Genomic DNA, 21,950 nt, shown 5'->3' with positions numbered 1-21,950 from the left:
CCAGTGCTGCTGTAATATTTAGCATTGCAGTCCAATTTAATTCAAAGTGTATCTCACGAAGAATCGTCATGAATTAAATTCCCTGCTAGGCTAGCTGCAATTTACTGAGAAGACTTTGAGATCTGATGACATTGTGTATCCATTGTTAGTTTCACTGGATCTACTGTAGCTAGTGATGACACTGTACAAGTCTAGAGTTCTTGCTGCTCACAATTCTTTTATCTTCTTCTCTGTTCCACAACATTGATTTATATTTTTTTTTATATCCCTTCCATAAATTTACTGAACAAAGCCAGAGTCTATCCATGCAGCATCAGATGCAAGGCAGGAATCCAGAACTTGACAAGATGCAGGGCACTCTAACATACATTCACTTCCACAAGGCTAGTTTAGAGTAACCAATTAATATAATACATGCATCTTTTAGACATGCAGCAGGTGTAAACCAGAGAAACGCACATTGACACAAGCAGCGGTTCAAGCCTTTGAGGTTGAAACTGTGAAGAAGCAACGCTAGTCATTGTGCTTTAAGTAAAACAAAAACTAAATCAAACACTTGTAACATGCAATGACAGAAACAAAGCACCTTTAGCTAAGCCAGGTGAGCATGGAACGGTAATAAGCCACCGACTCAGCAACCAGTGAGATCTCAAAGGAAGTTTTCAAAAGGGAAGAGCATTACAGAGAATGGCTGCAGTTAATTAGGATTAGTCTGAGATGCTAGAAAATAAGTAAAGCAAGGAGAGCTCATATTGTAAGGAGGCCCATTTCCAGTCATTAGCTGGACTCTAAGGCTTCTTTTGCTTCATTTCTATTCTGTTTTAAGCTTTATCATAAAATACTAAACTTAAGAAATATTATTTATTGACTGACCTATGATTCCGCTCTAAATGCATTCACTGATAGCAGTATCACTTTATAATTAGTATAACGTTTGTGTATTTTGCATAGGGTCATCCTCCGTTTCTGACTCTCCTAACACTATTGAGGTTTGCTCTCGTCTGTTTAACCTGTTTCCTTATTGCACTTGTTATTTTTCCTAGATGTCACTGTGGTCACTTGATCGGACAACATTCATCTTCCCTTCTTAGCGTATCATCTCATAAAAGTGGTGACGAGAACAATCAGCTTGTGCAGCCTGAAACCCCAGCAGAGAAGTGGTCCATAACCAAGCACACTCGGACTTTGCCCACCGATGCCTACGGTATTGTAGAGTTTCAAGGAGGTGGTCATTCCAACAAAGCCCTGGTAAGAAGTACTTCCACACCAGTTGTACTCTGCTGCCTCCTGGACATCAGACCTTATTGCTTGTATTTACGCCAGAATGCAGATAGACATGACTTTACAACCTGACTTAGATAATGAAGAAGTGTTGCATGATGTGGTATGCAGAGGTCATCAATTGCATCATGCACTGACAGTCCTTCCCATGGCTCACTATGACTCACTTCAAAGACACCTTAAACCAATGGGAGGCTAAGAAAGGGAGACCCTGGTACTGGTGCTCAAGTAGCACTTAAGGAGCAATGTGCACCACTGTGTACTTCACCGGACTGCATGCCAGTGGCAACATTTGATTAACATAATTGTGGTTTTGTTAAGGTGGCGCAGTGGTAGCGCTACTGTCTCACAGTAAGGAGACCCAGGTTCACTTCCCAGGTCATCCCTGCATGGAGTTTGTATGTTCTCCCCCTGTCTGCATGGGTTTCCTCCCACAGCCCAAAGACATGCAGGTTAGGTGCATTGGTGATCCTAAATTGTCCCGTGTGTGTGTGTGTGCCCTGCGGTGGGCTGGCACCCTGCCCGCAGTTTGTTCCTGCCTTGAGCCCTGTGCTGGCTGGGATTGGCTCCAGTGGACCCCTGTGACCCTGTGTTAGGATATAGCGGGTTGGAAAATGACTGACTGGACTGACTGACTGGTTTTGTTAATAAACGGCTGTATCAGCGTGCATCTTCAAAAAATAGAAAAGGGTTAAAGGTTATTTCCTCACTGAAAAAAGAAAGAAAGTCAAAGACACAATGTTTCAGCTGTAAATCCTTTATCAGGTGTGCAACTGGAAAGGAAAAAGCGAGTAACATATATAGGATGGGGAGGATGGAACAGAGCCATAGTGGATGAAAGAAGAAAAGGTGAGAGTAGATGAGAAAAGGCTACCATTAGAGACGATACAAGGAAGAGTTTGAAAAGTTAGTCAGTCACTGAGACCTGCAGAAATATGTGATCCCACGTGAGAATGAGCTTAGCTTCTTCTAATTCTCTTTGGAATGTGTCTTTAAAGCCCTGTGAAAGAACACAGATAGAAAAAATCAGTGTCGCTATGGTCAAGGGATGGGAAGTGATCTATAATAGACCTTGTCAGGTATTTGATCTTAACAGCTTGAACATGATCTGCGAAATGGTCTGCTAACCATCTCAGTGTTTCACTCTATGTAGGTGACTGGACACTTCCTATAAGAAATACAGTAAAAAAGACTTTTGGACTGACAAGAGGCCTGTTTTTTAATATTGAATGTACCAGAGGGATCAGATACCTGGGTATTGTTGGTAACATATTTGCAAGTGACACAGTCATGTGATTCTCCTCTGTGGAGTTAGCTGTGGATGACAAGTTAACTGAGGTTAGGAAGGAGATCGAGGGAGGGTTAGGATAAAAGGATCCTATAGAAGTATCTGTCTGAAAAATGGGGAGATTTTGTTTAAAAAGAGGAGCAGCTGCTAAACTTATTTAGTTTGCTTGTTGTTTGCTTGATGAGAGATCTGCCACTGGGTGCTCAGGGCTGTTTTGTCAACAATCCATTCAATTATCTTCATTTTGTAAATCTTTTGCTCTGATTCAGTATGCAGTTCAGCAATGGTAGATTATTTTCAGAAACAAAAGAGACAATACACCAATATCAAAGTCGGAAAGTGGCAGTTGGTACAGCTGCAATGTTTTATATTAAATCAGATGTCAGTGGAGTATTTAAAAATACTGTAAGTAGGAAGGTAACATCTCTGTGGCTCTCCCTCTGTTATTCCAGTACATCCGAGTATCATACGATTCAAAGCCAGACAACCTTCTTCATCTGATGGTAAAGGACTGGCAACTGGAGCTTCCAACCCTCCTCATTTCAGTGCACGGAGGCCTTCAGAATTTTGAAATGCAGCCTAAGCTCAAGCAAGTATTTGGGAAAGGCTTAATCAAGGCAGCCATGACAACTGGAGCCTGGATATTCACTGGTGGCGTCAGCACTGGTAGGTGAAGTGTGCTTTTCTCCTTCCTCTTAAATAAATAGCACAAGAATGACTATTCCAGTTTCATTTGGGTGGGATCACAGGCGACCCTGGCCCAGTACCGGCTATAACAGGCCAGTAGGACAGGTTCTCATTACAGATCTGTAAGTGTAAAGAAACTTCCATGTGTTCTTCCATCCTTAGAGATGTTCTATTTCTTGGGAACACTCACCATGCCAGCAAGTGTTTCATCTATGGACACTAGCTAGGCACAATCTCTGAGACTGAAGGCTGACAAAGCAAGTAGTTCCCAAGCATTATAGTTAGGAAAATCCTCCTGAACATGACACAGTTGATGTCATTTTTGACCACCACTGAGACTGTGGTGATGGAGAAGCTTGGGTTTATTGAAAGACTACTGAAATAGAATCTCACCCCTGCCTGCAAAAGGCCACAGTCAGCATTTGGGACATCAGTATGTGGAAGACAGCACACTATATAAACACCACCTTACTCTCTGCTTCTCGGTGTGGGCTTCCCTCTTTGGTGAAGGTGTGTTGTGTCACCCTATTCCTCTCTTGCCCCAGGCAATTTCTTGCCAGTTACACTCCGCTTTAAAGTAGGAATAACTCTGGATGTTACATAATTAAGGTGGGAGTTACCCTGTGTACAACATGGGCAAGGCGGGAACTGGCCACCAATGACCAACCAATAAAGAATTCTCACTATACAGATAAACAGTTAACTAGCAGGGCCAGGCCTAAAGACTACACAAAATGCAGAAAATCCCAGCTAATAGGGACGCAGGTAAGTTTTAAAACTATAGCTCACTTAACTAGCAATAAAGATGGACTAATCTATGGTTATTATGCTAATAAAGCAGGGAATGTATCAGGAACATAATACAGTAAATGTGAGAAGCTGCCTCCATAAAGATAGTGCCAACGCAAAAAATCCTTACATTGCGAAACAAAGAAAGGGCAGATGTTTCAGCATACAGAATGTCAGTAAGGCAGAAGTCCCACACTTCAGGACAATAATAAGACAGGAATTCACCACCTTTGCCATATCAGTAAGGCAGCAGGTCACAGACATGGCAATGTAAAAACTGTTCACCTAGGAAACACTGGTAAACTGGGAACTCAGTCCCTATGAGACATCAGTAAGACTGCGTACCGATTATCAATAAAGTAGCATGTGTCAACCTGTAGGATTCCATTAGGATATCATTTTGCCTTTTTCCAAAATGTAGACATCTGTAAGCCAGAAGGCATTGTGGCGGACGGGCCGAGAACCATGCCTGGCCGGGACCCCCCCTTTGACACTAGACCCGGGGGAAGCAGCCATGGTATCCACACTATGTCTCCTGGAACACTTGGTGGCAGCCCCCCTGGGTTGCATTGGGGCCACTATCCTGGAACACCGGAGCTCACCCCTGTTGGGCTCCGTGGCCACCACAAGGGGTAGCTACAAGGCTTCCTGTGCCCGTGTGGGTGGTAACGCTGCCACACCTGGAAGTGCAGCCTAATTTAGTTTAATTGCCACCTGAAGCACTTCCGGGTGGGCTATAGAGGGAGTCTGCGGCCACTACTCGGGGTGCCAGAGTCGGGAGGAGGAGGAGGACAAAGCTGCCTGGGAGGAGTGGAGGAAGAGGAGTGATGTTTTTGGGTTTTCTGTTGTGTGTCTTTCTGGGGACTGTGTTGTGTCTATGGGTAGGAGGAAGGCGTATCCCATAGATGAAGAACAAATAAATAGTTTTGTTGATTTTCACCTGTGCCTCCGGTGTCAGTCTGTGTTGGGTCGGTGCCAACCAAGCGTTTCTGCCACAACACCTTATAAATGACACAAAAAAAAGGGAATTTATCCTACATATGCTACTGGTAATGTGAAAGCTTCCCTCCATTAACATTGTTTGAAGATGGCAACTTGTGCCAAGTGACAAACCAGTAAAGCATGAATGACCCATTTACAGGACAACAGAAAGGCCACAGCTTCCACCCTACAGAACAGCAGCAGGGTGGGAACACCTCCCTTTTAAATACCATTAAGGCAGGACATAACACCAGTAATGAAGGAAACATCAGTAAGGTGAGAACTAGCCACTAGAGGCACCAATAAGGACCCCATAAGGAATTTCAAAGATAAGTTATTTGATTTATTAGTAGCCAGTCTTCTCTTCAACTGCATACTTTATTCCTGGCTGTGGCTAAGCCTGCTTTAGTGACTCTCTTACTGCTTTTATGATTCTTGTTAGATCAGATTACCAGGGCTTTGTCACTCATTTAGCTTTGCAGCATCTACTCCGTGAAACTCTCAACCTTGGTCATCTGGGAAGCCCAGTTAAAATTAAAGTTGAAATCACGCCCCAAATTCAACGTCATCTGTTAGTGTCGTGTGTGGCTGTAATTAATATAAAAATATTAAACTGAAATGGAATACAGAAAGCTACTGGATATATACAGTAGCTGTGTCCAACTGAAGCATCATTGGTTATATTTGTATCTTAATAGCATTGTTACAAAGTACTGAGCAGTCAGACTGTCACTGTGTTAGGTTCACAGAAGATGTGATGTGTCAGTGTCCTTTACAGCTGTAATGTGAACTATTAGTTCATATAAACAGATAATCCCACACTAAAGGGAAGATCTCTTCCTCTCCTTATGTCCTGGGAGCTTATGGATTATAAATATTGTAGCATGTAGGCGATCAGAAGATTAGATTTAGAAGTAAGCCATACACTCTCCTTAAGAGTCTATCACTGGTGTATGGATAATGTCTAAAAATAAAATAAGAAAGAGCAACTGCCTCTTAGATCCAAAGTACCAAGCTTCTTACACCACAACATAGTTTTTACAAGCAACCTGAATTTCTAGGTGTGGCCACTTAGTGTTTGTAGCAAGAGTGATGAATATACCAGTTTACTCTCAGGTTTTGTCCAACTGTGGCGCCATTAAAGGATGCTTTAATGAGTCTGTGAACTAGGCAATTTTCTGTAGCATCACAAGCTACTTTGTCAAAGGAGATGACGTTCCAGGAAGGCAAACAGAAGGGCACCAATATAAACGAACAACTCTTGTTGGTGACCAAGAAATAATTGCATGTAACCTCGATTTTAAGGTGATCAAGAATAGCAGTAGATTTGTTGTCAATTGAATATGTACAATAACTGAGTAAAGTCTGAAAGAATTGTCACAGTGTTGGTGTTGTTAAGACATGCACTTCCTCAGGGCAACCTGAAGATAAATAATATTAAGATGGCCTCTCCACTAGTGCCTGAAGTAGATACAGTTAGGTCCATAAATATTTGGACAGCGACAACTTTTTTCTAATTTTGGTTCTGTACATTACCACAATGAATTTTAAATGAAACAACTCAGATGCAGTTGAAGTGCAGACTTTCAGCTTTAATTCAGTGGGTGAACAAAACGATTCCAAAAAAATGTGAGGCAACTAAAGCATTTTTTAACACAATCCCTTCATTTCAGGGGCTCAAAAGTAATTGGACAAATTAAATAACTGGAAATAAAATGTTCATTTCTAATACTTGGTTGAAAACCCTTTGGTAGCAATGGCAGCCTGAAGTGTTGAACTCATGGACATCACCAGATGCTGGGTTTCCTCTTCTTTTAAATGCTCTGCCAGGCCTTTACTGCAGCGGCTTTCAGTTGCTGTTTGTTTGTGGGCCTTTCTGTCTGAAGTTTAGTCTTCAACAAGTGAAATGCCTGCTCAGTTGGGTTACGATCAGGTAACGACTGACTTGGCCATTCAAGAATTTTCCACTTCTTTGCTTTAATAAACTCCTGGGTTGCTTTGGCTGTATGTTTTGGGTTATTGTCCATCTGTATCATGAAACGCCGCCCAATCAATTTGATTGCATTTAGCTGGATTTGAGCAGACAGTATGTCTCTGAACACCTCAGAATTCATTCGGCTGCTTCTGTCCTGTGTCACATCATCAATAAACACTAGTGTCCCAGTGCCACTGGCAGCCATACACACCCAAGCCATCACACTGTCTCCACCGTGTTTTACAGATGATGTGCTATGCTTTGGATAATGAGCTGTTCCACGCCTTCTCCGTACTTTTTTTCTTGCCATCATTCTGGTAGAGGTTGATCTTGGTTTCATCTGTCCAAAGAATGTTTTTCCAGAACTGTGCTGGCTTTTTTTAGATGTTCTTTAGCAAAGTCCAATCTAGCCTTTCTATTCTTGAGGCTTATGAGTGGCTTGCACCTTGCAGTGCACCCTCTGTATTTACTTTCATGCAGTCTTCTTCTCTTTATGGTAGACTTGGATATCAATACGCCGACCCCCTGGAGAGTGTTGTTCACTTGGTTGGCTGTTGTGAAGAGGTTTCTCTTCACCATGGAAATAATTCTGCGATCATCCACCACTGTTATCTTCTGTGGACGTCCAGGTCTTTTTGCATTGCTGAGTTCACCAGTGCTTGCTTTCTTTCTCAGGATGTACCAAACTGTAGATTTTGCCACTCGTAATATTGTAGCAATTTCTCAGATCGGTTTTTTCTGTTTTCGCAGCTTAAGGATGGCTTCTTTCACCTTCATGGAGAGCTCCTTTGACCGCATGTTGTCTGTTCACAGCAAAATCTTCCACATGCAAGCACCACACCTCAAATCAACTCCAGGCCTTTTATCTGCTTAATTGATAATGACATAACGATGGACTTGGACACACCTGCCCATGAAATAGCCTTTGAGTCAATTGTCCAATTACTTTTGAGTCCCTGAAATGAAGGGATTGTGTTAAAAAATGCTTTAGTTGCCTCACATTTTTATGGAATCGTTTTGTTCACCCCACTGAATTAAAGCTGAAAGTCTGCACTTCAACTGCATCGGAGTTGTTTCATTTAAAATTCATTGTGTTAATATACAGAACCAAAATTATAAAGTTGTCTCTGTCCAAATATTTATGGACCTAACTGTATACTGTACACAAAGTGCCAGTACTCACCTTTTTGAATCAATGTATTCAATAGAAAAATACTTTAACATTCAGTCAAGGAGCGAAGAAGGGGGCCCTCCCTTTGAGATTCACGCACAACAATACTTTAACATTCAATTGAGGGTCCAGAGTGTTCATCAGCGCAATAAGATAACATGAATTGAATAACGGGGGTTTGGAAATTCATGAATGCATGCCAATTTGCTTGAAAGCACTAATGGTGCACACCAACTTCTGCCAATATGCCACGGTTAACATGTTAACAGTTGAAAAGTGGCGCTTGTTGCAGTGTTTATGCACAGTTAGTCGGCAGCAGACTCTCCAGATCTTCTGATTCCCATCTCAGTGTTGTGTGGCCTTGTTACTCTGGAGGAAAATGAGAGTAACATAAAGTGAAGGTGAATCATTAGTGGAGATTTCGTGCTAGCAGTACCGAGGAGGTCCTCTGTTCAGTTAACAGAAATGCAATTCATGAGTCCGACAAAAGGCCAAAAGAAGAGCAGACTGCATATTCAACAAGATTAGTTAGAGGTCTGACACACATCACTTTGAAACAGTATTCATCTGAGATGAATCACAATATATGAAAATGTTTAGAATAAATGATTTTTTACTTTCAGCAGGTTTCACATTAATTGAGCTTGTCCTGGACAGGGGCTATGAGGCAATTAGCCAATAATAATAATTTAATAATAAGATTTATTTTTATAGCATATTTTCATACAAACAACGTAGTTCAAAGTGCTTTACAAGATGAATTGAAAAGGAAGTTAATATATAAAACATAAACAAGATTGCCAATAATATTATACAGTATGCAACAAAGAAAAAGGTAAGGTTGAATGGCAGGGAGGACAGAAAAAACAATAAAAACTCCAGTTAGGCAGAGGAAAAAACAAAATCTGCAGGGGTACTAAGGCCAAAAGACTGACATTCTACCTAACATAGATGGTCTAAGTCAGTACTCATTGTTTTCAGGCATCACACGGAAGAATTTGATGATGATGGTCATGTGGACATCTGGGACACCCGCCATTCAATACAAAAACGCAGGGGGCAGCATGGTGCCTTGATCAGGTGGTGGTGGCACCAATCACCACCAGAGAAGACTCAGAAAAGACAGCAGAGAAAAGTACAGATTAGTAGGGAATTGCAGAACCCAAGAAAACGATAATTCAATGCCCATATAGACTAAAAGGGATGAAACTAAAATGTAGCTATGAAAAAGCCATTTTAAAATAATGGGTTTTTAGCAGTTTTTTGAATTGTTCTACAGTATTATTCCAAATTTTAGATGCATAACAGCAAAAAGGTCGCCTCACCACTTCTTTTCAGTATTCATTTTCAGCCTCTGTTGAGTGAAAAGCCAATTCTGTCTGTAGAGAGTAGTATAGAGCATGAGAGTTCAGAAGCAGCTAGCAGTGTGGGTTACAAATGCATTCAGAGCTGTGAGATTGACATCTAGGAGAACATATGAAAGTAAAAGTTACGGTTATAGTTAAAGGAGATACATTCATTTATGCTGCTCAAATGCAGCAGGAGACTGTGTGGTTTATTTTATTCTCTCTGTTACAGTTTCCTCTTCTTGGTTTACTATGGTCACTTTCTGGGATGGATAAGGAGAGTAAACCTCTCCCCTCTTGTCCTCACAACATTCTACAGAAACTCTATAGAGAGCATTTTGACCAACAGCCTCACAGACTGGTATGGCAGTTGCACTGTTTTGGATCAGATGTTCTTCCAGAGAGTGGTGAGAATGGCAGAGGAAATCATCGGAACCACCCTCTGTCTATACAAGATCTGTACTTGTCACTCTGGCTTAGGAGAACCACAAAGATTGTCTGAGAGCCCACCCACCCAACGCATAGACTGTTTGCCCTCTGGCAAAGGCTACCACAGTATGTAGTGCAAAACTGCCAGACTTGGTAGGAGTTTCTTCCCACAGCCCATCAGACTTCTCAGCTCCCTCTAACAACAAACAACATGCTGACCTATTGGGACCGTTCAATTCCAATATGTCTGAACACATATATTCGGAATCTCCTAAAATGCTGTTATGTCTGTGCATTATGTTATCTTTACAACTGTTCAACAATGTGTCTTTTGGATTATACATTTATTCTGCCTGTTGATGCCGTCTATTATGTCTATCTGTTGTTGTATAATGTGCACTTGTCTCCATGTTTGTGTTTGTACATTGAGCCTGGAGAAACACAATTTTCTTCAGCTGTGCACTCCTTGTTGTATGGTTTGAATGACAAGAAAGTGAATTCTATCCATATTTGTAAAACTCCTAAAATTTTAGCATATTAAACATACTGCACATGTAAGCTGAAGAAATACAAAGTCTTCTCTACCAAGATAGACTCAGAACATTGTTGGCTCAATGGTGCGCAGTGTTTTTACCTTCTTCAGTGAAACCATTGGTCATTAGGTCACTCTTTCATAAAGTGTATTGATTCTTCCTAATAGAAACGGACAAAGGACAAAGAAGGGACTTTGTAATCTTGCCTAGACTGTCGCTTGCACTGCCAAACTTCTTTTTTTTCTCCCATTTACTACTCAGGGGTCATCCGTCATGTTGGAGATGCCTTGAAAGACCACTCGTCTAAATCACGAGGAAAGATCTGTGCCATAGGAATTGCACCTTGGGGAATTGTAGAGAACCGGGAAGATCTGATTGGAAGAGATGTGAGTACAAGTACAAGCAAATGGAAATTGTGGAAAAAATTGGAAATTATTAAAGAAAGAAGTTTGTTCCCCTAGGATCTCTTAGAGTCAGAAATCATACAGGAGATAACTTGTTCACACGTTTTTAATTTCTCTTCATGAAGAGGATGCAACTTGTTACAGCAGTCTGTTAATGCAATATTTCACAACCTTTTCTTCTGTAGTGACACACTCTTTGTAACCAAAATCATCCCAAGGCACACCACTATCTTTCTGTCCACAAACAAATTATACCTGACTAGCTGTGTAAACCCATGCTGTAAAAAGCCGGGGTCCTAGAAACTATTGAAATCGTCAGAAAAAAAATTGAAATGTAGAGATATCAGGTAATTGAAAGGAACTACTCTGGGCGTCTCTCTCCTAGGAGGATTCATTTTGCCGAAGTGCTCGCCTCGCTTGTGCATTATCGGCGGGAGGAAAAGTAAATGGAATACCGTTTTGCCAATGTTAGCGGCTAAGCAACTTTGTCTTTCTTCGGAGGTTGCATTTTGCTGACGTGATGGCATCACTTGTGTTATTAGCAGCAAAGCGAGTTTTCTGTTTCCTCAGAGGTGGAGCCCTTACCCCGACTCCAACTCTCACTTCCAGACCAGACAGACACACACACTTCCATGCTTAGAAGTTTATATATAAGATACATGCGCTCAACTGACTGAAGTGGGGACAACCAGAGAAGCTCAGAGATCAGTGTTTGCAGACATGGCATTTAGTGAGCACTTTGGTGGCATCTCCAAGCTGCTTTCCCCTTTTGCCCGCCACTCTCTGCCACAGTGGCAACTCATATGCCCACTGGCCCTGGGAGACTTGCTGGCAGCCATACACCCAAGCGGATGGACTCTAGCAGCCTGGAGTCGCACCTGAAGTGCTTGAAGTGCTTTGTCTGCAACATAACGATCACAGAGCTGCTTTTAATGCCAGCTTGTCCTGGTAGACCATTCCTCCCCAGACAGATCTTGGCCACCCCTCTCATGTGCAGACCCAAGTGAGCTACACTATTATCTCCACAGTCTCTCACGGTGCGCCACTGTGCTGCGGCACACTAGTTGAAAAACACTGTGTTAAGGGAGAGTACGTAAAGCAGATGTGTCAAAAGATGATCACAGAGCAAAGACAGAGACCCATATTTATGGAATGCAGAGTATGCATAAATGTACGGAATTAATAGCTTACATTTCATCTGACATTTACTTTTTGTTTTTTTGACTTACATTTCCAAATAAAAGTCTCATTCTACTACAAGCTTGTCCCTCTCAATATCTGTTGCGTTCAGCTGTTACTCTTTATTGGAGTTTTGTGTGTAAGACAACTACCAAGTCTTACTGAGTACATGATATCAGCCAATTTCTTAAACCATCACCTAGAAACAGGGGTCCCCAACTTCAGTCCTGATTTTGCTGCTAATTAACTTAATTTTAATTAATATTTAATTGACTTCACTTGAAGTCTCAGACCCCTTAATTGTTTCTTTTTCCTTAATTAGTACCCAAACAATAATGAGAGACAAAATAAGCCAAAACATGACCAGTAAATTGTGTCCATCATACAATATCTGAAAATAAAGAAAGGTGAAGGTCTCAGGAATGCTGATCTGCTCGGTTCCCCAAACAATTTTAAAGTGTCGTTAGAAAAGAGGAAATCAACAATTTCGGAAATGTCTGCTATTGCACAATGTGAGCAGCAACAAGCCATGGAATTAAAGAACGGGTTTAATTAACAACAAGACTTGGCGCCCAAATTAAGCAACTGGTTGGTGTTTGAAGCCCTGACTTAGTTGGTCTTCTGTTGGCTCACTCACTTCACATTTTATATTTGTTTGGGTTCCATTTAAAGAAAGAAATTAAGCAATTCAGTAGAACGATGAAAAAATTCAGGGAAACAAATCATAATAAACAAGTAAATTAAAATGAAAGGAAAACTAGTTAATTAGCAGCAAAAACTGGTCACCAATTAAGCTGAGGGTTAGAATGAAAACCTGCAGCCACTGTGGCCCTCCAGGACTATTGGAGTTGGAGACCACTGATTTGAACATTCCTGTCTCTTTACTTAACCATTTCAGCAGTCTCTTCATGATGTTTCTAATATAATTCTATATATTTCTATATAATGTACATGGACCACTAAAACACTTCACACACAACAACTACCATACCCATAAATAACTATGTGACCCCTTGATCATGATTATTTTCTTTCCCAAAATGTATCCCACCCCTATCTGTCTGTGACTAGCAGCTTCTCTCCTTTCTTAACGCTGGACACTTGTGCTTGCGGTGGGAGGTGGTTATTCCATGACTTCTGGACCATCCCTCTGATAGTTGTGGCCACACATACTAGAGGCCAGTCAGAACAGAACCCTCAAGCTAAATTAAAAAAGCAGAAAAAACAATTGTGTACCCTCATGGGTTAAATATTGAGTATTGACATTTATGTTTCTGCTTCCTCTGCCTTGTTCCCTTTCTCTTCTCTGCACATGTGGAATGAATATCAGCAAAAACAAAAATTATGAAAAAGGGTATGAAAGAGGAAGAAACACTGAACAAGAGCCACTTTGTTATGCTCAGGTCAAAGACCGTGAACACGCCTGTGGCATCTCAAGTGATCCTGACATGATACATCATTATGAAAATATATTCCATTGTTTAGTCAATTTATAAAAAATTTAAAATGGGCCCAATACTACAAAGAAGTGAAACCATTAGCTGTAGAACAGTTACTGCAGGTGGCCTGGCTCTTCTGTTGTCAGGATTCAAAGTTGTACTTGAGTTCATTTAAGCAAGGAGATGGATTAATGTTTATAGGAGCAGACTGAAACATATTCAGGAGGAAAACCACATTTAAAATAAACAAAAATAGCTGTAAGAACAGTGTTCAAATACCCAAAATACAAAACACGAAAGCATAGTAAAACAAAATGTTGCTGAAATGACAATGTAAAATATAGGTGTAAATACACAAAGATATACAGTACCTATGAAAATTCCAAAATGGAGGGACGCACATGCATATTTTCAACATTAACCATAAGCGTACCCTTTGTTGTCTTTTTTTTTTTTTAAAGACGTGCTGCAGGTTAGGATAATAAAGGATAAAGATGGAAACGTACAAGCGAGGAGGGTGTGTTGAGCAGATGGAAAGAATACTTTGAGAGGCTGATGAATGAAGAGAATGAGAGAGAGAGAAGAGGTTGGATGATGTGGAGATAGTGAATCAGGAAGTGCAACGGATTAGCAAGGAGGAAGTAAGGACAGCTATGAAGAGGATGAAGAATGGAAAGGCCATTGGTCCAGATGACATACCTGTGGAAGCATGGAGCTGTTTAGGAGAGATGACAGTGGAGTTTTTAACCAGATTGTTTAATGGAATCTTGGAAAGTGAGAGGATGCCTGAGGAGTGGAGAAGAAGTGTGCTGGTGCCGATATTTAAGAATAAGGGGGATGTGCAGGACTGTAGTAACTACAGGGGAATAAAATTGATGAGCCACAGCATGAAGTTATGGGAAAGAGTAGTGGAAGCTAGATTAAGAAGTGAGGTGATGATTAGTGAGCAGCAGTATGGTTTCATACCAAGAAAGAGCACCACAGATGCAATGTTTGTCTGAGGGTATTGATGAAGAAGTTTAGGGAAGGCCAGAAGGAGTTGCATTGAGTCTTTGTGGACCTCAAGAAAGCATATGACATGGTGCCTTGAGAGGAAGCTGGGAGTGGCAGAGGAGTATGTAAGACTTGTACAGGATATGTACGAGGGAAGTGTGACAGTAGTGAGGTCTGCGATAGGAAGACATGTTGACAGATGAGATTAGACAGAAGTCCCCGTGGACTTTGATGTTTGCTGATGACATTGTGATCTGTAGCGATAGTAGGGAGCAGATTGAGGAGACCCTGGATAGGTGGAGATATGCTCTAGAGAGGAGAGGAATGAAGGTCAGTAGGAACAAGACAGAATTACATGTGTGTGAATGAGAGGGATGTCAGTGGAATGGTGAGGATGCAAGAAGTAGAGTTGGTGAAGGTGGAGGAGTTTGAATACTTGGGATCAACAGTACAGAATAACGGGGATTTTAGAAGAGAATTGAAAAAGAGAGTGCAGGCAGGGTGGAATGGGTGGAGAAGAGTGTCAGGAGTAATTTGTGACAGACGGGTATCAGCAAGAGTGAAAGGGAAGGTCTACAGGACGGTAGTGAGACCAGCTATGTTATATGGGTTGGAGACGGTGGCACTGACCAGAAAGCAGAAGACAGAGCTGGAGGTGGCGAGTTAAAGATGCTAAGATTTGCATTGGGTGTGACGAGGATGGTCAGAATTAGAAATTAGTACATTAGTGGGTCAACTCAGGTTGGACAGTTGGGAGACAAAGTCAGAGAGGCGAGATTGTGTTGGTTTGGACATGTGCAGAGGAGAGATGCTGGGTATATTGGGAGAAGGATGTTAAGGATAAAGCTGCCAGGTAACAGGAAAAGAGGAAAGTGTAAGAGAAGGTTTAGGGATGTGGTGAGAGAGGACATGCAGGTGATGGGTGTAACCGAGGAAGATGCAGAGGACAGGAAGATATGGAAGAAGATGATCTGTTGTGGCAACCCCTAACGGGAGCAGCCAAAAGAAGATACCCTTTGTTGTCTTTTATTAGTGCTTTGAATCGGAACTTGTTTATTTATTTTTATTTTGTTTGTCTGGATTTACGATTAAGATGATCATCATGCCAGAGAGGCAAGACCCATGCCCAGTTCCATGCACCTCCCCATTAGCTCTCCAGCAGTTTTGACTCTTCTGGGGATGAGGCTCCCGTGGGCTTTCCCTCATTTCCTTCATAATACGAGCAGCCTTCCTGTTGGTGGCTGCAGCAGAGGTACTCCCACGGAGAGCAGAATGGACTCCTTCAGTACTGGGTCTCTTCGGAGTATCCTTGGGTACCGCTGGCTTGACTTTGCATTGAATGACCGGTTGCTCATGGAGTCCCAAATGAGTCACATTACCTGCACTGTGAGGAAGCGTCAGTTACAGCACTACAGCCATGTGGCGCGATTCCCCGAGGGTGATCCCACTCACAGGATTCTCATTGGCAGGACCAGGCCAAGGGGATACCCACGTAACACCTGACAGCGGCAGATAGATGGTCATTTCCAGTGGGTGGGACTGGACCGTGTGTGTGTGCTTGGGGGGTTGCCAACCTGGATCCCTAGCTGTTTCGTCATGTGGTGGGTGCAGCATCGTGCTGTATCAGTGCATGCTCCCCAACCTGTCCTGACCTGTTTGCATTTATTGCTTCATGTGTCGATATGATCTGCACAGATTTCACAGCCATTTGGTACCACAAATGCACATATGTACACTTACAGGTGATATTCTGGGTGTTATATTAAAAAACAGAAAAAAAACAAAGAAAAATTGTTTTTGTTCTGCTTATTATGACAGTGACTGGAACCCTGGGTTGAGCAGGAGTTCCATGTCTTAACTATTTGGCTTTTGTTTAATTTTTTGTTCCTTTATATCTGCCTGCCTTTATCTTGTAGCAGCTATCTTGTGTGTTTTGTGTTCTTTTTTTTAAGAATTTATGGTTTAGACATTGTTAAGTATTTATTATGCGTTTAATACATTTTCTTGGGATTTTTTTTATTATTTTTGGGGGGTTCGAAAATCAGACCCATTCTGTGTGATTATTTTATTACGTCTTTAGTTTTGTCTACGTTTTATTATTAAATTATTTTCTATTTTACCACAATGCCATTTTGTTCTGTTTACAGGTCACACCATTTTGCCATTTTTATTGTTAGGACTTAACCCAAGTTGGTGGTGGGCGCAATGGGTCTATGCTCATCTGAGACTGCGGATATTTAAAAGAGAGTTTTGTGAATTGTGTTTGTGGCTTTGACAAATGTGTGATTTCTTGATTTGATTTAGAGTTTTTTGACAATGGTTTATTTTGAAATTGCCAGTTAACAACCTTTTGCTTTAGTATTTTCATTCACAATTTATCTTCTGATCCATGCAGTTCTAGCTGCTCAGTTTGTCAGTACTGGTTGTACATTTTACTTGGTACAAAGCAGCAACATCCAGCCTCTGTGGAGCCGTTGTTTTGTACTGGAAAAACTCCATTTCGTTTGAACCAGCTAAGTGGCATCCTGCTTTATTTTTTGTTTTTATTAAGCTCCTCACCAGCAAAGCACTGAAGGTCAAACATTCCCTGCTTCATCCTGTCCTGGCTATGGTTTTTGTTTGGCAGCTACTGAACACAACCAGGTAGCACTGGCTGCATCCCGTTTTCTCCACACATAGCCTGTCCTGATCCTGTGTGGCTGTAGCCTTTGTCGTTCTCTGAGGTGGGCCAGCTCTCAACCAATCAGCAGCTGCTAATCCCAATTAGTGTTAGCTGCCTGTCAGACTGCTTGTTCTCACAATGACATGCTAACATAACCTGATCACAAGTTGTTGAATTTCTGGAATATGTCTGTTTTTGTCTGCCTGTTGCTCATTATAAGCAACTGCAATTGTCTGAGCAGCTTTGTTCAGGCATCTGCATGGAAAGTTTTTTAAAATCGGGTTCTGACTACTGTCCATAATTCTCCTCTGGTTTGTCCTTTTGTCGATTCCTGTTTATGACCTTGGCTTGTGTTTTCAACAATATTCTCTTCAGTGTCTAGATAATTTTCCACTCAAACAGATCAGAGATCCAGTGAGCTTCATGAAATATGAAAAAATATGTTTCATTTTTTTTTTCCAGACAGGTCAGTAACAGTGTTTACTTACTCAAGAGTTGTCTGCCTACTGTATTCACTCCCTACAGTCCATTGCTAAAACCATCTGTTGTGTTGCACTGTGTTTTTTCAGCTAAGTACTGGTGTTCATTTCACACCCTAAGACTTAACTTATTTTTTGGGCATTTGAAGCAGAAGGTTTTGCTTCTACAGATGGGCAGCATTTCATCCAGATATCAACACTGAACCAAGACAGGTGGAGATGTCAGCACCTTGTCCCCTTCCTTGAGAGCAGAGCCATCTGAAAGCACACTAAACATTTCTTTTCTTTCATTTCCAGTGGAGGGTGGGTGACCAGCTGGCCTAAGTCATTCTGACTTCTATGATACAAAAACTGACTACCATCAGACTTAACTGTTTTATTTGCTTGCTTCTGTCTTACAACCGTGACCCTCCAGAAGTTTATTTTTCTGCTATTGAACCAATCTTAGGAGTTTTCTGTTTTACTCTCTTCCATGTCAGCTGGTCAACTAATCACATTCAGGAATCAAAAACTCTATTACGGAAGCCGAGAGAGGACGTGCAATATCGTTACTTTTTAAATTGTCTCCTCGAGATAACAGAGTCATTTTTTCGAGATGTCAAGAATACTAAACTTAACCTTTGCTCCTGGCACCAGGCTCGCTTAGATTGCGACGCCTATACTGCTGAAGTCTCGCTAACCATCTTCTTAAATGACGGACACTAACGTTATTATTTTCTACGGAAGCCAAGAGAGGACGTGCAATATCCTTATTTTTTTAAGTTGTCTCCTCGAGATAACAAAGTAATTTTATCGAGATGTCGAAAAAACGAAATTTTTTTTCTTGAGATAACGGAATAATTTTATCACGATCTCGAGAAAACAAAACTTAACCTTTGCTCCTGGCATCAGGCTCGCTTAGATTACGATGCCTATACAGCTGAAGCCTTGCTAACCGTCTTCTTAAATGACGGACACTAACGTTATTATTTTCTACGGAAGCCGAGAGAGGACGTGCAATATCCTTATTTTTTTAAGTTGTCTCCTCGAGATAACAAAGTAATTTTATCGAGATGTCGAAAAAACGAAATTTTTTTTCTTGAGATAACGGAATAATTTTATCACGATCTCGAGAAAACAAAACTTAACCTTTGCTCCTGGCATCAGGCTCGCTTAGATTACGATGCCTATACAGCTGAAGCCTTGCTAACCGTCTTCTTAAATGACGGACACTAACGTTATTATTTTCTAAGCTAAGGCATAAACATATTTCAGCCTGCGTTAGCCCTTGATTGAACAAAAAATGTGACTCACTGATCAAGACAATTCTGCTCTTCTGCCATTTCAAACAGGACGTGGCTTCAATAAGCGAAACATGAAACGTTAGATACAATTATTTCATAATTTCGAGAATGCAGGATCTTTTGTTTTATTGAGATCTCGATAAAATTAGTCTGTTATCTCAAGGAAACAATTAAAAAAAATAATTTTGTACGTCCTCTCTCGGCTTCCGTAGTCTATGCCTATTGAAGTGCTCATTTTGAATGTGTTAGGGTTTTGGGAAAGCAGTCTTTTCTCAGATGGGAATTAGGTACCAGTTACTAGTTGTGAGGTGTGGTAGATTTTTCTATCATTAAAAAAAAAATTCAAATTTGTTGTTTGTTGACAGCAGGGACTGATTAGCTCAATGAATGTCAACTCAATGTCAGCTGGTCAAACAATCACATTCAGGAATCAAGAACTTCATCTACATCCTAATCAACCAAAGCCAGTGCTTTATTCGCTTTTGTATCTTTTCACTGAATTTAATAATATCAGACTGTTTCTACTTAATGTGTTGCCATGTACACATGCCTAAGTCAAATGTAGATATATACTGTATACCTATTTGTTTTTATATATATGTAAATTAGATCTGGTTGCTCTCTTGCCATCTTTATGTATAAGGTTTTTAATTAGAAAACAATACAAATCTGTTTCTGATAAGAGTAAAGGTTTGTTTTGCACTTTAGTGTTTAAATTTTGTTTAACAATGCCCAGGTTGATTTTCTATTTAGTATACTTACATTTATTAGAAATTATCATAATATTAATTAATGATAATATCCAAGCAATTATGCTATATCTTTTTTGTTTTTGTTGATTAATTTGTGGAAAGCACTTTGAGGTACATGTAATTATATGATAAGGCGCTATATAAATTAAGTAATTATTAATTATTATATCCACCAAGTCTGTCCACACAGCTCCTAAGTATAGAGAGACAATGGCCTCTGCTCTGAATGCCAGCTCTCTCCATACAGATCCCTCATACTCTTTATTTGTTTCACCTCAGGTGACTAGAGCATACCAGACCATGTCCAATCCTCTGAGTAAGCTGTGTGTGCTCAACAGCAGTCACTCTCATTTCATCCTGGCTGACAATGGCACACTTGGCAAGTATGGTGCTGAAGTGAAGCTGCGTCGACAGCTGGAGAAGCACATTTCCTTGCAGAAGATCAACACTAGTAAGCAAGCTGAGAGGCAGCTAAGCATTGTATACTGATGTAAACCTACAATACAACACAACTTCATTACTTGTTTTTGTATTTGGTAATCCTTCCATAATTAATCATAATTTGAATGACTGCTTCCTTATATTCCTGCCCCAATTCATCTGTTGCCCCCAATGAGTTTGTATGTGTGATATAATGCTGGCTTTTCTGGAGTTATATCTGTATCTTGTAATGGAATTGGAGTGTACTGCTGAATTTGCGTTCAATACCTGCAGATTGCAAGTTCTGTGCACGTTGTCCCCTTATGGTTGGAAAGAGAGTGACATATAGAGTGCCATGTCCTCACCAACTTGCAGGTTCAGAGCAGAGTGATGGCACCATCTTCCCTGCTGTGTTACTGCTGCAGGTGGGCAGGAAGTCTGACAGAGCTGGTAAATGGTTGTGTGTCAGTCCTGTCCCTGCTTTTCTAATTTTGGCTTTTCCATGTAGTTACCATTTTGGTAACCTCAACAGAGTCCACCGACATTCCCTTAACCCACTAAATATGAAAGATTTACCATTTAGATTTATGATTTTTTATGTAGAGTCATGGGGTGTGACTTTTGATTTCTTTCTGTAGAGCATGGATGTGTTGTCCTTCAGGCTGCTCGTCTATATTACACTTTTCGTTGTCACATGCTGCAAGCACAATCGACACTACAGAAAACTGGCACTATCACTTCTTCACTTAGATAGCCACAAAAGTTCAAGTGGACTTACCTTGTCACTTTCAGGGCTTGGGCAAGGAGTACCAGTCGTATGCCTCATTGTTGAAGGTGGCCCTAACGTCATATCAGTAGTGTTGGAAAGCCTGCGGGAGGATCCTCCAGTGCCTGTGGTCATCTGCGATGGAAGTGGCCGGGCATCGGACATCGTTTCTTTTGCTCACAAGTACTCGGAGGAATCAGGGTGAGACATGAAGAATCCGCAATTAGTGTGCAGTTTCAGGGAGAACTTCTGAAGCAATCTGACATCTTGCTTTTCTTTTGTTATTTACAGAGTCATCAGTGACAGTCTCAGGGATCAGCTTCTTGTGACCATTCAGAAAACATTCAATTACAGTCGTAGCCAGTCACATCAGCTTTTCATCATGCTAATGGAGTGCATGAAGAAGAAGGAGCTTGTGAGTAAAGGTGCCTGCACCAGTAGAGTCAGCCACGGGGACAGGGATGGCACACTAGTAGATGCTGCTGAGGTCCACCCAGAGTGTTTATACTTCCATTATACTATGCGGCCGCCTCTGAACCTAGCTGTCGTTGCAGAGCATGCTCTGTTTCTTAAAATTTCAAAGCCTTGTCATTGACTCCTAGAGTCACACTGACAGGTTTCACCTCTTAATGTTCTCGTAGTCCAGTGATGTATTATAAAATGAATTTCTGCATTCTGCAGTGTGCTTTAGTGCTAATAGTCCAAAGATTTTTTTAAATGCTTGTCCGAGCAAAAATCCACAACTTTAAGAACCACTTAAAGATATAGTATGGAAAGGTATATCAAAATAATTAATGTCTGAGATAAGGCTATATTGTACAGTAGTTTGTGTGCACTGCAAATTTAATTTTATACAGTAAAGACTGTCAGACCTGTGTGATCTTTTCTTTTTAGCTGAAATCCAAGAATGAAGTGTTTCTTCTCCCAACTTTAGATCACAGTGTTTCGCATGGGTTCAGAAGGACAGCAGGATATTGAGATGGCCATTTTGACAGCTCTACTAAAAGGTATTGAGTAAGTGTTTGTGATTCTTTTGTCTCTCTGAAAAAGAGCAGAACAGACTGATGAGCACTGTTTGTATAACATATCATCC

General features: G+C 41.0%; 1 protein-coding gene across 1 annotated transcript in view; it reads left to right on the top strand.

Moving 5' to 3' along the window:
• Positions 1-21,950, top strand: part of trpm1a (transient receptor potential cation channel, subfamily M, member 1a) — a 115,492-nt gene that overhangs the window by 39,888 nt on the left and 53,654 nt on the right. The window contains exons 3-9 of the mRNA XM_051920380.1: positions 1,044-1,248; positions 3,022-3,235; positions 10,742-10,866; positions 19,951-20,122; positions 20,884-21,058; positions 21,149-21,272; positions 21,792-21,864. Of these exons, the coding sequence (XP_051776340.1) occupies positions 1,044-1,248; positions 3,022-3,235; positions 10,742-10,866; positions 19,951-20,122; positions 20,884-21,058; positions 21,149-21,272; positions 21,792-21,864 (1,088 nt within the window). The remainder of the gene's footprint in view (positions 1-1,043; positions 1,249-3,021; positions 3,236-10,741; positions 10,867-19,950; positions 20,123-20,883; positions 21,059-21,148; positions 21,273-21,791; positions 21,865-21,950) is intronic.

Source organism: Erpetoichthys calabaricus, chromosome 17 (assembly GCF_900747795.2).
Source record: "Erpetoichthys calabaricus chromosome 17, fErpCal1.3, whole genome shotgun sequence".
NCBI classification, from domain to species: Eukaryota; Metazoa; Chordata; class Cladistia; order Polypteriformes; family Polypteridae; genus Erpetoichthys; species Erpetoichthys calabaricus.
Note: the sequence above shows the minus strand (reverse complement) of the source record. Positions and strands in the feature narration are given on the sequence as shown.